This window comes from Nasonia vitripennis, chromosome 4 (assembly GCF_009193385.2).
Source record: "Nasonia vitripennis strain AsymCx chromosome 4, Nvit_psr_1.1, whole genome shotgun sequence".
Classification (NCBI taxonomy): Eukaryota; Metazoa; Arthropoda; class Insecta; order Hymenoptera; family Pteromalidae; genus Nasonia; species Nasonia vitripennis.
Genome location: NC_045760.1, coordinates 19,910,375 through 19,924,037, shown reverse-complemented (window position 1 = coordinate 19,924,037; position 13,663 = coordinate 19,910,375). Strand labels below are relative to the sequence as shown.

Sequence of the window (13,663 nt, the reverse complement as noted above, 5' to 3'; positions counted from 1 at the left end):
AATGAACTTTAAAATAAAATTTTAGAAAACAATTTATTCATTTCAACAGCGAAAGTATACATTTACACTATAAACTTTTAAGTAGATAAAGGTATCATTCTTTGCAATCACCATAGGAATGTTTGGAGCTCAATGTTTACACTCACTAACCAGCCACCATCTATAATACCACGCAATTACATAATAAAAATATCTTAACTATATAATGGAAAAACTGCAAAAATCACCTGATTTTATCAGAGCATTCTGTCAGAGCTCTTAAAAATTTTGGTAATCAAATTAGTGCTGTTTGACCAATACTTTCCCTTGTTCATAATTTCTCATGGAATAATGTCATGGAATAAATAACGTATAATATAAAAGGAATATTGCAGCATTTAAATGCCTTGATCAAGCATTTGCATACCTGAACTGTTTTTGTGGCCAACACTAATACGCGAAATAATAGACGAAGATTTTAAATCATTAATAATTGCACCAAAATTTTTAATATTTCCAAAATCTATGTACACATACTAAAAATTTAATTACCAAAGGTTCGTCAGATATCGAAGAACTTATCATTCGCAAACTGGCTTCAACTTGACCACATGTAGAAGTATGTGTTCTGCCAGTGTGGCAAATATCTAGCAATTGGCTCCGCTATTAGTCTTGCTAATGGTACTGTTTTCGATATTGTCTCCAGCATGTAGAAAATTCTCATGCGACTGCAATTGTCATAAAAGGGAGAACGTAAGATATACAACAACAATCCTATTCTTCTGCGACAAAGTTCTTCTCTTTCTTCCCTGTTTAATGTGGGCTCTTGACTGAATATTTTTAAACTGGAAAATGAAAGTCATTTCTTAGATGGTTCATTAAGTTATTAGATTTTTATGCAAAATGAAATGATGCATTTAACCTATTACAACACATGAAAACTCAAGTGCATGTGCGTGTGTGGGTGTGTGTGTGTGTATATATATATATATATTTGATATTGCTACTTGTCACTTGAAAGATTACCTTGTCAGGTCGATGATAAAAGATAAGAGCCAAGGATTCCAATTCTTTGGTCCGCTAACAGATAAACAACCAAGATGAAGCAATGGTTTGACAATATACAAAGTCTGAAAGAATAATTTTATGCATTTATGCTAGCAATTAAACTCCACAGGTGATTTGTAATGAATATTGAAAGAAATACAAACTTCTGCTATAAGTAAAGATTTTTTTAACGAATCTATAGTAGTAGCATTCCCAAGTTCTTCAGTTTCAACAGAAGATGAAGAGGTAGGAGGTGTCCATGTCCTTGGCTGCGAAGAACTACTCCTCACTGTTCTCACAACTTTACCAGAACGTTTAAGAGAGAATGCTTCCTTAGGGCGTTGCAATCCATCATTATTTTCATTGAGTTTTTCACGATTTAGAGGTGGAATGGCAGGAGTTAGAGTGATGCGCTCTTTGTAACGGAATACAAGAACTAATCGCATCACAACTCTAGTAAAATCATTATTTCAGTCACATTGAATGTTCAAAAAATGTCAAGGACTTTGTCATTCAAACTGTCAACTATCATACTCTTGATCATTGTAAAAAAAAGTGTAAAATGGATTTAAAAAAAAAGTAGACACTTACTTCAACATTTGAATCAACGCAATAATGAACCATCGTCCTGCTTCACCCCAAAGCTTCTTAGCCGATACTTCGAAGAGTGCTTCTGTATAATCGATTATGGTGAGCCATATCTTAATTTTTGATTGCAACGAGGGCAGTTTTGATTCCGGATTCCTACTGGCTTTGATTATTTGATCGTTGAACAGAACCATAAGATTTGGCAGCGAGTAAACAAACTCAGAGGCCAGTGTAGAGCTGTTTAACCTTCCTAGAAGCTCAGAGAATCGCACTTCAATCTCACTTTGGTAGATACATCGCGATGGGTATGACAGCTCAACTCACCAGCAGTGAAGAACGAGACATATTTGACGGTGCTCTCGATGTCCGAGACGAGGTTTGGATTTTTGGCGATCCATCTTTTGTACTGCTCGCACCACTGCTTGAGGGTCAGCTTGATCTTGATAGGGCTGGTCATGACTAGGTTGTACTGCCGCACGGAGTATCAGAAGCTCTTCAGTGCTATAAGTGTGCTTTCACTTGTCGGAAGCATAGGTTTTTCGTGTTTTAGCGGCGGATACAATTGGCATGTTTTGACTTGCAAATTAGGACGGGCGGACACTCAGTAGTTCTCCATCGCTGCGAGTTGCGAGCGGCGCCGCGCGAACAGCATACCTATACTATTATACTTGCGCAGGTGACGTCTAATATGACGATACGGTAAGTTTAGTCAAAGTGTGTGTAGCCTGTATAAGACGGTCGGGTTATTAACATTCGGCCTTTACGGCTTGCGTATACGTCGCTTTGCTCAATAATGTAAATATTGCGTTATGCACCGAGTACATACTCCGCTCCTTCTTATACTATACTATACACTAATACTACCTACGTATGCAAATGCAAAATCGACGGACGGATGCAGATGGAAATTGGAAGCTGAGAACAGCAGCCCATAGGCAGCAGCACTGTGCGCGCTGTAAAGTGTAAACACGAGTTTAGGTTAGGTTCGCTAATTGTTTTTATTTCTCATTTGTCGGGTTTTTCACTTTTTTCTTGGAAATCTCGGAATCGACATTGTTGTCAGTATAGTGTTAAAGTAGTGACGAGCGTGATTCTTTCCAAATTATTGGGATCGATAGCAAATTCTGTTATGTTATTATTAATTTATAGGTACGCTGTATCAGAATTTTATTCAGTGCGAAAAACAAAAGTATTTTTCGTTTGATTTTAATATGATACACTGTATGAATAATATCAGTTTCGCATTTTTAAATACTTCGAAGCCACTATGAAATAGGGGCGAGGGGGCTAACTTAAACGCTTTTTTAGCCGCTTTATATTTTAATTAAAACGGTTGCATGAAAATAAAAAATCAAATAATTGGGTTTCAAGAACTTGGTTTAAAGTACTTATAAGTACGAATTTTCAGCTCCCTATAAACGGCCACTATGAAAATCCGTCTACAGCTTAACAAAGCATCGAATCAAATTTATAAAATTGCCCCATGCAGGGGTGGGGCAATCCTATAACGGTGTCGGGACAATATTATACAAATTGAATTTAAATACAGAATGGGGTGAGCAAAAATAAATTGAAAAATTGTATACATAATGTTTGAAACTTAATTTTTTTATTGACGGAGATGAAGCTTTTATATCACATTGGCGACCCATTTCGCTATTATAGATTAACTTATACCACAGCTTATGCGGCATTTGACAGTTTTTTTGAGCATACCACATTTTTACTGATCCTTTTTTAGTATCTACGAACCATTTTAAGCTATAATTAAAGTACTAAAGGCATGTTTATAAAAAATGGATTGCAAGTCCATATATCTCTATGTTAATCTTATGTGCAGTATTGACCCTGAATACCTGATGTACAAACTAGCCCCAAGGGTTTTGAAAAATTCAATTGTCAATATCTACCCTTTTAACGTGTACTTTTTGATCTCACAGGCCGAAAATATTAATTTTTAGACGCACTGGCGTGTTCGCACTTTTCCTGACTTTTAAAAGATACAGAAAGGGTTCGAGAATTTTTCATATTTTTCATTCACTGGCCCAGCACGCATTTCCGCCGCTTACAGAAAAGTCCGACGGTCCAAATGTTATTGGTTTTGACTATGTAGCACAGTTCAAAATTGCCAGCGAAACTAGCACAACTTGAAATTTGCTGCGAAGAGTAGCACAGTTAAATCATGCTTCGAAGATTAGCACATCTCAGTATGAATTAACCCGCGATTTAGTAGGTAATCTGCGAGTTGTGCGCTATACGCTTTGCGGGAAATGCGCGAGTTTGCTGATCTTCGCAACAAACTATGAGTTATGCTACTATTGGCAGAAAATCTGAACTGCGCTAGTCTTTGCACGAATCGCGACGATATAATTATATACCCTAAATTTATTTTAAAAGTCGGCCAAGTTTGACAGATAAGTTTGTCAAAAATATAGGTAACCAATAGTACATTACGATACGTGTGACTTAAATGGTTCTTTCTTACACGGCGCAGTTAGCACCCGAGCGTAGCGAGTGTGATAAACACGGTGCAAAAAAGGACTACTTTAGTCACAGATAGGCCTGACTTAACAGCGGATTTTAGCCACACTGTTCTAAAAACAACTTTTTATATACTTTTTCACCGGGATTCTTACATTCTACATGAAAATACGTTTACTATAGGACACGTGTGCTTTCATCAATAGTTATGCCGCTTTTATATATATTAAAATTCTTATAACTGTACTTACATATGTATTTATATTGTGAATCATTTAACAAATCGAGACAAGGTACATATATTAAAGTATGCAGTGAACGACTCAATAAAATCGGTTGAATAATAATTAATTGCGTAACCGCACTAACTATAATTTTATAATTTCATAATAATAAAAAACCGAAAATTTGAGCGACGTAGATATACGCGCGGTTTTCACGATAAGACGCATACTTTTTATTTCTTAGTTTAAAAAATCCATCGCTCATTAAAATTAAGAAACTTATTCACATGACATATAATGAATGTTTGAAGGAAATTAAACATGATTTCCAAAGTATTAAAATGTAGTAAAAAGATTTAATAAAATTATTTACCTGCAGTGCATTATCTTCGTAAAGAGTAATGCCGCGTTTGAATGCGAATTAACGGAAAAATGTATTGCCTCTGATATCAATTATTACCTACACGGTCGTTGGCTCATGGAGTAAATAAATTATGATTCTTTATTAAATACCCACGTACAGTATAAAATACCAACAGATAATTTCATGACATTCAATATATTTAATGATAAGGTATTACTTCATAGTAATCGGTGTGAAGCCTCCGCATTTCGGAAAGTCCTTTGGTATCTTTGCAAAATCCTTGTGCTCGCCAACTTTAAAAATGAGAGCCATTCCCACGTTTGTATGCTGTTCAAAGTGACAATGAAAGAACCAATAACCTGAAATGCATATTTTAGTTTAAAAAAAAGCATATCTCTGCACTCTTATAACCTTCAGACTTAATTAAAGAACTATAAAATAGCTTGAAGTACAATTGTAGTGCGTTATATTTATCAGTAACGCGAATAAAGCTTACCAGGATTGTTGGCGTAGAGTCTAACAATAGTGTAACCGCCGCCGGGCGACTTGATCGTGTCCTTGAGCGGGGCGCGATGTAGTCGTCGCTTGACCTTTCCTTCTTTGTCCAGCTTCTTGATCCGATCGACCGTTACCACACCGTCGAGATTCTTTTCCGAAATCACCCGGAAAAAGTGTCCGTGGAGGTGCAACGGGTGGTTGACTTTTCCGTCACTGAAAGCTCCTGATCAAGAGCGATAAAAATATATGAAGATACGGTACCGTCTATATATGTATACTTTCATTAATAGGAGCCCCTTTACCTTGATCCAGGAAAACGATCTCCACAACCGAATTAAGCTTAAGATTGATGACATGCGTACAAGCGCAGTGCTCGGCGGTGCAGTTCAATTTTCCGGGAACATGTGATGCGTTGCAAAGACTGTTGGGTTTGAGCATGTCCCACTGAGTCAGCAGTGGGAACGTCGGCAACTTCAGGGTTATATGATTTAGTTGCAACGAACCGATTCGATGATCGGCTGATACTGAAATAAGGAATTTGCAATCGATCAAACCTCGACTCGTGCCGAATACGTTTCATATTAGTTCTGAGCTGTACACATACCTTGATTGTATCCGTACAGGTTTTTTCGATGAAAATCGAAGTTGTTGACCGGGTAAAAATCGAATTCTATGAAAATCTGTTGATCCACGGGATGAATCAAGGCAGGATCGTCTGGCGTCAATGCGTTGAGCAAGGGAATACTTATGTTTACCTCGTGTGAAGACTCGGTTCCAGTGTTGTAGGGGTTCAAAACCTGTCCCACAAATGGCTTTATCAAGACTCGATTGCAACGATTGTTTATATGAGGCATGAAAAATGTTCTATTTACTCGAGTGGTATTTGTGTATTTTGGAATACTGTAACCGATTGGCGATTTCGGATCTTCGTCGGGTGCCCCATCGTATCGAAGTATCGCCACTTGATAGACGCCGCCATTTTCGGCATTAGCAGGACTGCATTGGTCAAAGCCTCGGTACCTGATCCAATAATTATCTGATTCCTGATCGGCTTTAAGGACGAAATCGACCCGTTCGCCGGGCCACGTGGTGATTACTTCGACTAGAAAGTTGTGTTATAGAGTATAACCATTCTTTAAATTGCGCATCAACATGGTAAGTCAGGATTGCCTCACGGAAATTACACACCTTCGACTGGCTCTATGTCATTGCTATCCAGGGCGATAACCAGCATCGTATGATTATCTATCGACATTGCAATCGGACAACCTTCCGCACCGGAATTGATCAATCTTAATCGATATCTTTTGTTCTGCGAAGGAATTAAACGGAATAATTTTTTTTTTATCAAATTTCCTTGTACGACTAATTGACAAAGAAATGTCATTTACTTTTTGAACTTTGAACGTAGACGACGGAACGTTCGCTGTGACATTGTTCCTCTGGAATTCCTTGAAGCGTCCCATACCATTGATGAGGATCGTCTGAGGGACAGTGGTGGGCGTGTAATGATACTGCTTGACGAACGCATCGTTGCCGTCGTAGTTCATCCAGTCGTTGACAATGAGGTGGTGCTCGTCATAGTCGTAAAGGTCTGCGTGAAGATTCTGACTCGGCGGAGAGTAAATTATCAGCGGGCCTGCCAGACCGTCGGATCTCTGAGAGCCTGAGGAAATGGCATTGAACTTGTTGATGAAAGATGTTCGAATCGCTGATTGTAAAACTACGGGAAGGATATAACTGTACCAATGTGAGAGTGCCAGAAGTAAGTTCCACTGATGTTGGCGTTAAAGGTGTATTGGAATCTTTCCCCGGGTAGTATGGGACACTGCGTCACGTAAGGAACTCCGTCCATGTACGGTGTAGCGGTCTGTTTGATTCCGTGCCAGTGGATCGTCGTGCTCTCCGACAACATATTGTTTCTCACTTCTACCATGACCACGTCATCGAGACAAACCTGCAGTTGCATGCATTACTTATACGCAGAAAGAATTGTAAATAGGTTGCACTGAATATAAACGTATTTACCTACGTATGTACCTAGTACAAGTTGTAGAAAAAAAGTTTTAAATACCTGAATAGCTGGTCCAGGCATCTGTCGGTTCGCCGTAAAAACTGTCTTCTGCACTCCAGAGGCAGGCAAACAGTGGGGTCTGAAGCAGTCGGTTTTATTGAACGGGCAGTCGTAACAGGCTTTGCTCATTGTGCTAAACTGTTCCACGACAAAAACGTATTTGCAAATCATCCGTTCTCCATCTTCGGTGCAAGGCCGATGGCAAGGATGTTTCGACCAGTCGTATGTGTCAGCAGTGTGGTTAAAAAAGTTCTCATCGTTGGGATTTAGGACAGCTTCGTTTGCTGCATTTTGGAAAAAAAAACATTATTAAAATATGGAACCATCGTTTCCTTCATAACTATGATAAAAATGATCATTTATCCCCGCTCGAGTTCAAACTTTTTCACACACGCTTGGAATGAACGATTTTCTACGCTACTTTCTGGCGTGAAAAGAGGTCCATTTCATGCCTGAGTTGTGAAAATATAATATGATTGAGAGTTTTTTCGCTGTATTGACAATTTAACGTGTATAAGAGTATTGAAAAATAGTATTCGATCCTTACGTGATAGATGGATTAGTACTCCAAAAATTAGTAAAACATATTTTTTCTTATATATTGAATCACTTTGATACGGAATCCTCATATTTTTTATTTGGATTATTTTTTAGAACGCCGAACTCCAGTACCACACCGATGACGATCATGCTTTATATTAGCAAGAAATTGCACAATATTATCGTGTAGTTCGTAAAAACGGTGGATTAAATTTGAAGCTTCAAAAGTGTTGAACTTGTATCAGTATATAAGCTTCTTTAAATTCCATTAATCGTTATATCGTGTGGCTTATTATGACAAATGCAATTCCGCTTATACACTTGTTGAACATTTTTATGATTAAATTCAAGCTAATTCAATGTTTCCTATTATACGAACGTTAACTGGAATAAAGGTTGGAAATCAGCTAAAAGAATATTAAATACAGTAAGTATAAACAATTTGAGCTTTGAGTAATCTGCTGGACCAAAAAGCTGCAGAACAGACCCCAAAAAAGGTTATGCATTAACATTGACAATATGAGATATATTACAAATAAATGCCCATTAATCACCCTGGTAGAAACGTAAAAAACTGATTCGCCATCGGTTGGCCAAATCCGAAGGACGAGCGGTTATTTTCAACCATCAAAAAAGCTCTTATTCTACTACTTTCGCTTTGAAAGTTTTCGATTAACAGTTCAATTTTTTGAGCAGCTAAATACAAACCTATCAATTATGGTTTTTTGACCTTTTTCATTACCATATATAGGTAGAGCTGATTAAAAAATTTTAATGTTAATCTCAATATTTAAAACGAAAGTAAAAGAAAAGAACTTTAAAAGAATCATTCCAATTTTTTCATTTTAATTTTAGTTTTAGAAACGTTCTGACAACGTAACTTTTTTAACGGAAACAGGCGTTTCGTACATTTTAAAAAAGTTTTTGAAACGTTGTAAAACTTCAGATGCAACGTTCCAATTAAGGTTTAAATACAACGTTTGGGAAACGTTTCTCAAACGTTTTGTGCCATGTAGTGTATGTGTGTGTGAGGCGAAAGTGTTTAATTATCACATGCGCGAAAAGTGAGTACTTTCGCCCCTATAGGAATGAAAGTAAAAAGACCTTTCGCCTAACTTAAAAGAATATTTCATTCATGATACAGGTATCGGATTATCTGGATTACACCAACAGGTGACTACATCATATCTTTCAGTGATGCCCGATTTAATCGTCTTTTTATCTTGCCTTCTTTATCTAGTTCTTTGAACCTATTCGAGAACATAAGACTCGTTGCAAAGGTAGTAGGCTTAAGCATGTCCCACTGCGAAGGAAGTGAATTTGTCATTTTTAGACTTATACGATTAAACTGCGGCAAAGACACTTTATATGGTTCAACAAGTATAATAGTATATTACACAACTAGGTGCGAAAGTTGATAACTCGACTTTTGCTCCACTTTTTCGTTGGCGAAAAGAACGTTTTTTTAATACACTAGAAGTTGGCTTAGCGTGCGTTGATTTTGCTGTTGTTGAACTCTCTGAAGTTACTTCCTGTTTCCACTGTACCCACCAATGGAATTTTTTGATAACGGTTTGAATTGGCTCTGTAAGAGCTTCAATTCGATACTATCGCAATCTCCCTTTTAGAAATGGATGCACGATTTTCGCCTTTTTTTAGACCTAAAGCGACCCTTTTTTGACCGGCCTGAAAAAAGCGGGCAAAAAATAAGGATTTAAAAAAAATCTAAATACTTGAAGGTGCCGTGTCAAAAAAAAATCACTTTAGCTACGCTTATTTTATAGGCACAAAAAATGGTGTGCACCAAGGGCTAAGCGGGCTTTTTGACCTCGTGTGCAGGATAGTGCAGTACTCGTCTGCGGCTCGTAAAAACCCTAAAAACCCTCTTTACGCCCTTGGTACACAATATACTATTTCGATGCATGTGTTATGAAATAGTATATTGTGTACCTAGAGCGTAAAGTAGGCTTTTTTAGACCGAGTGTGGAGATTGTAGTATACGATTCGCGAAGCGATGCAAGGCGGCAAGCCACCACTAGTTCAGTCAGATTAGACTTTTAAAAGCTTGTTTTAGGAACTAAATAGATGAAGGTAAAAGATTATTGGAAGTTGTTCGAAAAGGAGCATTGTGTAAATAATCAAAGAAAGAGCGAAAAATAAGTGGCCTTTTATCCAGTGTAGTAATTTATACTTTATAAGCACTAAACACGCGATAAATAAATGATTTTGCTCACTTTTTCGTCTAGCTGAAAAAAATAAAGGTCAGCAGTTTAGAGTCGCTCAATTATCTACAATCTACATCCGCAGAATACTCTATAAAGTATCATATCCTAGACTAACAATGAGTATCGTATACAGAGGCGGATTTATTTAAGGGGACTTGGGGCACGTGCCCAGGGACCCCCACATGACGGGGCCTCCACAAATTTGAATTTTTCTACCTAATCCCAAACCAATCTGCCCGATAAACCCGAAGTCTCTAAACCCATTTACCCCACACACACAGCAAGTGTCCATTTGAAAAAAATAAATACAAAACCTCAAGCCCCTAATACCCCACGCACAGCAAGTATCTGAAGCCGATCAAAAATATAAGTGCGAAACCTCTAAACCTACCTATCTCATGCAAAAATATTCCATGGCAGTAAGGTGTACATTAGCGAGAAATAAATCTAAAACCAAAGCCCTTAGATGAACGAAATAAATTTTTCAAACTTCGCAATCCGTGGATCTAGCTACCCCACACTTCGGGGCTCCTTATACGAGTATTTAAAAAAAAGTACGTCGGCAAACCGCAGGAAGGCGAGCTCAAAAATAAAAACTCTTAAATCTAGCTACCCCACGCTCCAAGACTATAAACACGAGAATATTTTTAATAACGAGTTAATACTTTGGCAAATCGAAGAAATACAAGCGGGGGCGAGCCCCCAAAACGAAAATCTTTAAATCTAGCTACCCCACACTTCGAGGCTCTTATACCAATATGCGAATGCCAAAAGTACGTTCCCCTGGAATTGGCGTTAAATCTATAGCGGAATCTTTCTCTCGGAAGAATGGGACACTGCGTCACGTAAGGAACTCCGTCCATGTACTGCGTGTCAAATTGTTTAATTCTGTGCCAGTGAATCGTCGTACTCTCTGACAACATGTTGTTTCTTACTTCTTCAACGATCACGTCATCAACACATACCTGCGATAAATAATTACCAAGCTAATTTTCTGACGAGCGAATTTTTACTCGACACATATCTCAATAACTCGATTATACGAAACAGCAGATAATACCTCGATTGTTGGGCCTGGAATTTGTCGGTTGACCGTATAAATAGTTTTTTGCATCCCGTCGGCTGGCAAACAATGGGCTCTGTAGCAGTTGGCACGGTTGAAAGGGCAGTCATAGCGAGCTTTGCTCATCGCGCTGAACTGCTCCACTACGAAAACATACTTGCAGATCTTTGGTTCTTCATCATCAGTACAGTTTCGGTGACATCGATGCTTCGACCAGTCGTACCTGTCAGCTGTTTCGCCGAAAAAGTTCTCATCGTCACGGTTGAGAACGGCTTTGGTGGCTATTATGTAATGTGTACAAAAATTCAATGTACGGCAAAGTAAATTTGTTCGTGAAAAAATAAATAAATGAATAAATAAGCACTTACTTATCACGAATGATAAAAGAATAGAAATAAATACATAATTTGTTGAGCACATTTTCAAACAGATTTGAATGATCTTTTGACAAATCCAGAAACTGAAATTTAAACGGAAACTTCGACAGCCTATCAATAACGAGGCGCTAAGAATAAAGCTCGAGAACTCTAGTTATTCAATGCCTTTTATCATCGGATCTGTATTCTATCTATATGTAAATGTGCATTCAATTATCATAAAAGATGAACTGAAAAAGTCAAGCTTTGCTCATGATCAAACGAGCTCGCTTAATAATAATTAATAAGCTTTTATTAATGCCTTTATTATCGCGCATATTTCTTCTCCGAGCGACAAACAAAACATTTTCAATTTTTGAATAACAATTATTGTAAATTATATGTGAACTCATTTAACCAACTTCTAGAGTTGACTATTATCTAGGGCAAAATGTATTTTTGTACTGAATACAGTATAAAACTCAGTAAAAAAAGAGTCTGCTACCCTAATTCGTTCCTTATAAGGACTGTGATTCCAAAATGCAAAAATTCTGTCATTCAGTTTTCACTCAGTACTCAGCAAAGGAACGATATTTACTATAAATTTATCTGAGCAAGAGACGAGCAAGAGTACGAGCTGTTCATTTTTTCAACTGTCACTTCTATGTCATTTTTATCGTTTTCATTTTAGTAACAATATCCCTGTGACCAGATAAAGCTTAGATGTCAAAGCACTTGTTACAGCTCAATTTTTTTTTTTTGGAGCTTTTACGGAGCACCACCCATGTTAATTATGCCAGAATTCATAACGTTCAGGTCTTCTATTATGTTTCTTCACGACGGTTTAGCCTTACTCTATTCACACAGAGTGTGTAAGGACACTGGCAAGATTTTTTATCGTGTAAAAGTTTATATTTCTACATTTTTTAATGAAGCACCATAAGGACCGTGTGTATTTCGGAGACTTTCTGACCGCTGTCAAGTGCGCGAACCAAGTTTAAACTCCCATAAAAGTGAAATTTTATGCAAATAGAATAGATTTTTGCACGAGTTTGGAGTTTCAAAAAAATACATTTTTCAAGATTTTAGCGTTGCAATAATAATTACGCGCTGCTCGTCAATAATTGACTTTTAAGATTGTGTAAATATTAACTGATCCAACCCTAATAATTTAGTTGTTAAAATAGAAAAATAGGCATTTTTTAAAGTTGAGTAAATTGCTTTTCATTTACAATCGCGTAAAGTATATCTTATATTATAGTATAGGCCCTATATAATCGCTTTTTCGTATTGTGATTCTATAAATATAAACGCTAAATCGTCAATCCGGTTTTGCGAAAGATATTTATTTAGAGCAGTAAAAATTAATTTAATAAGCGAATATTATTCTTATAAACTAATAAGTATGTGTGATCTTGAACACAGCAAATATATAACATCGACGACATTTGTAAATTACATTATACATATATTGCTTCCTCCTAGAGAAAGCTTTGTAATAGTATAATTTTGAGTTTCGTCAAAACTTCTAGAAAATACTTTTTGATGTGTTAGAAGTTCAAATCAAGTGTTTTTAGAAAATGTCCGTGTGGATGTGTGTGTGTATACCGTAATATTTCTGGGACTACTCCGTCAATATCAATAAAATTTGACATGCATATCTATTTTTGGGTTCTGAATTCGGCAAAAACAGTATTTTTTATGGCCATTTTTTGATTTTTGAAAAACACTATTTTGTATTTTTTTTTCAATCATCCCATTGTTACAAACAATTCAGCTATAATTGAAAGAGAATAAAATTACCTACTTTTCCTCGTTTGGTGCTCGGGATCGACTGCTTTGTTCGTCAGATAAAATGAAAATGGTGTTTTTTTTTAAATTCATATCTCTGAAACTAAACGTCATAACCTCGCGAAAAAATTTATGTCGATGGATCACGTGTCAAACTATATTCCATTAAAATTTCAAGTAATGTGACTACTTACTTTTTCAGTAATAAATCAAAAACTGAAAAAAGAGTTTTTTTGTGCCTCGATTATGGGCGCAAAAAGGCCTTATTGTACTTGAGATTTCGGGAAAAAGTAGATATTTTATGTGTTTTGGCTAAGTTCATTGCACAGCTTTCAAACCCCTATGGTTCGTCAGATATCAAGGTTTCAATTTTTTGTTTTAAATTTTTGAATTCCTTATCTTATCTCTAAAACAATGTAGTCAAGTGCTTCAA

General features: G+C 36.9%; 2 protein-coding genes across 7 annotated transcripts in view; both read right to left on the bottom strand.

Annotated features, from left to right (window-relative positions):
• Positions 1–14: 14 nt before the first annotated feature.
• LOC100115481 (peroxisomal membrane protein PEX16) lies at positions 15–2,555 on the bottom strand. Of its 3 annotated transcripts, XR_004344863.1 has the most exons (7): positions 1,939–2,532; positions 1,618–1,864; positions 1,191–1,479; positions 1,006–1,109; positions 532–824; positions 228–429; positions 15–160 (listed from the first exon to the last, which is right to left on the bottom strand). XR_004344863.1 is itself a non-coding variant. In XM_008214979.4 (6 exons), exons 1-5 carry the CDS (start codon positions 2,069–2,071, stop codon positions 578–580), a joined length of 1,020 nt encoding a protein of 339 aa, XP_008213201.1. In that variant the 5' UTR covers positions 2,072–2,555; the 3' UTR covers positions 15–160; positions 532–577. The 3 variants fall into 3 exon arrangements, 2 of the variants coding, with proteins under 2 accessions (XP_008213201.1, XP_016844510.1); XM_008214979.4 differs by lacking the exon at positions 228–429 and having other exon boundaries at positions 1,939–2,555; XM_016989021.3 differs by having other exon boundaries at positions 15–429.
• Positions 2,556–4,795: 2,240 nt separating this feature from the next.
• LOC100115519 (laccase-1-like) overlaps positions 4,796–13,663 on the bottom strand; it is a 41,402-nt gene continuing 32,534 nt past the window's right edge. The window contains exons 1-11 of one of the 4 annotated variants that reach the window (XM_031929467.2): positions 13,247–13,350; positions 11,081–11,364; positions 7,256–7,539; positions 6,928–7,138; positions 6,573–6,847; positions 6,370–6,493; positions 6,054–6,283; positions 5,786–5,978; positions 5,484–5,705; positions 5,180–5,404; positions 4,796–5,042 (exon numbers count right to left, since the gene is read on the bottom strand). In XM_031929467.2, coding sequence (XP_031785327.1) covers positions 4,897–5,042; positions 5,180–5,404; positions 5,484–5,705; positions 5,786–5,978; positions 6,054–6,283; positions 6,370–6,493; positions 6,573–6,847; positions 6,928–7,138; positions 7,256–7,426 — 1,797 coding nt within the window. In that variant the 5' untranslated portion in view covers positions 7,427–7,539; positions 11,081–11,364; positions 13,247–13,350 and the 3' untranslated portion in view covers positions 4,796–4,896. Of the gene's footprint in view, positions 5,043–5,179; positions 5,405–5,483; positions 5,706–5,785; positions 5,979–6,053; positions 6,284–6,369; positions 6,494–6,572; positions 6,848–6,927; positions 7,157–7,255; positions 7,540–7,802; positions 8,524–11,080; positions 11,365–13,246; positions 13,351–13,663 lie in introns of those variants that run through there. The other 3 variants (XM_031929465.1, XM_031929466.1, XM_031929468.1) reach the window with 3 other exon arrangements.

Bases quoted from the DNA above. Each gene is read 5' to 3' on its own strand.
- LOC100115481 (XM_008214979.4), bottom strand. From the start codon at position 2,071: ATGACCAGCCCTATCAAGATCAAGCTGACCCTCAAGCAGTGGTGCGAG. The intron at 1,110-1,190 runs GTTTGTATTTCT...TTATTCTTTCAG, and splicing joins AATCTTTACTTATAGCAGAA to ACTTTGTATATTGTCAAACC. The intron at 825-1,005 runs GTAATCTTTCAA...TTCATTTTCCAG, and splicing joins TTTATCATCGACCTGACAAG to TTTAAAAATATTCAGTCAAG.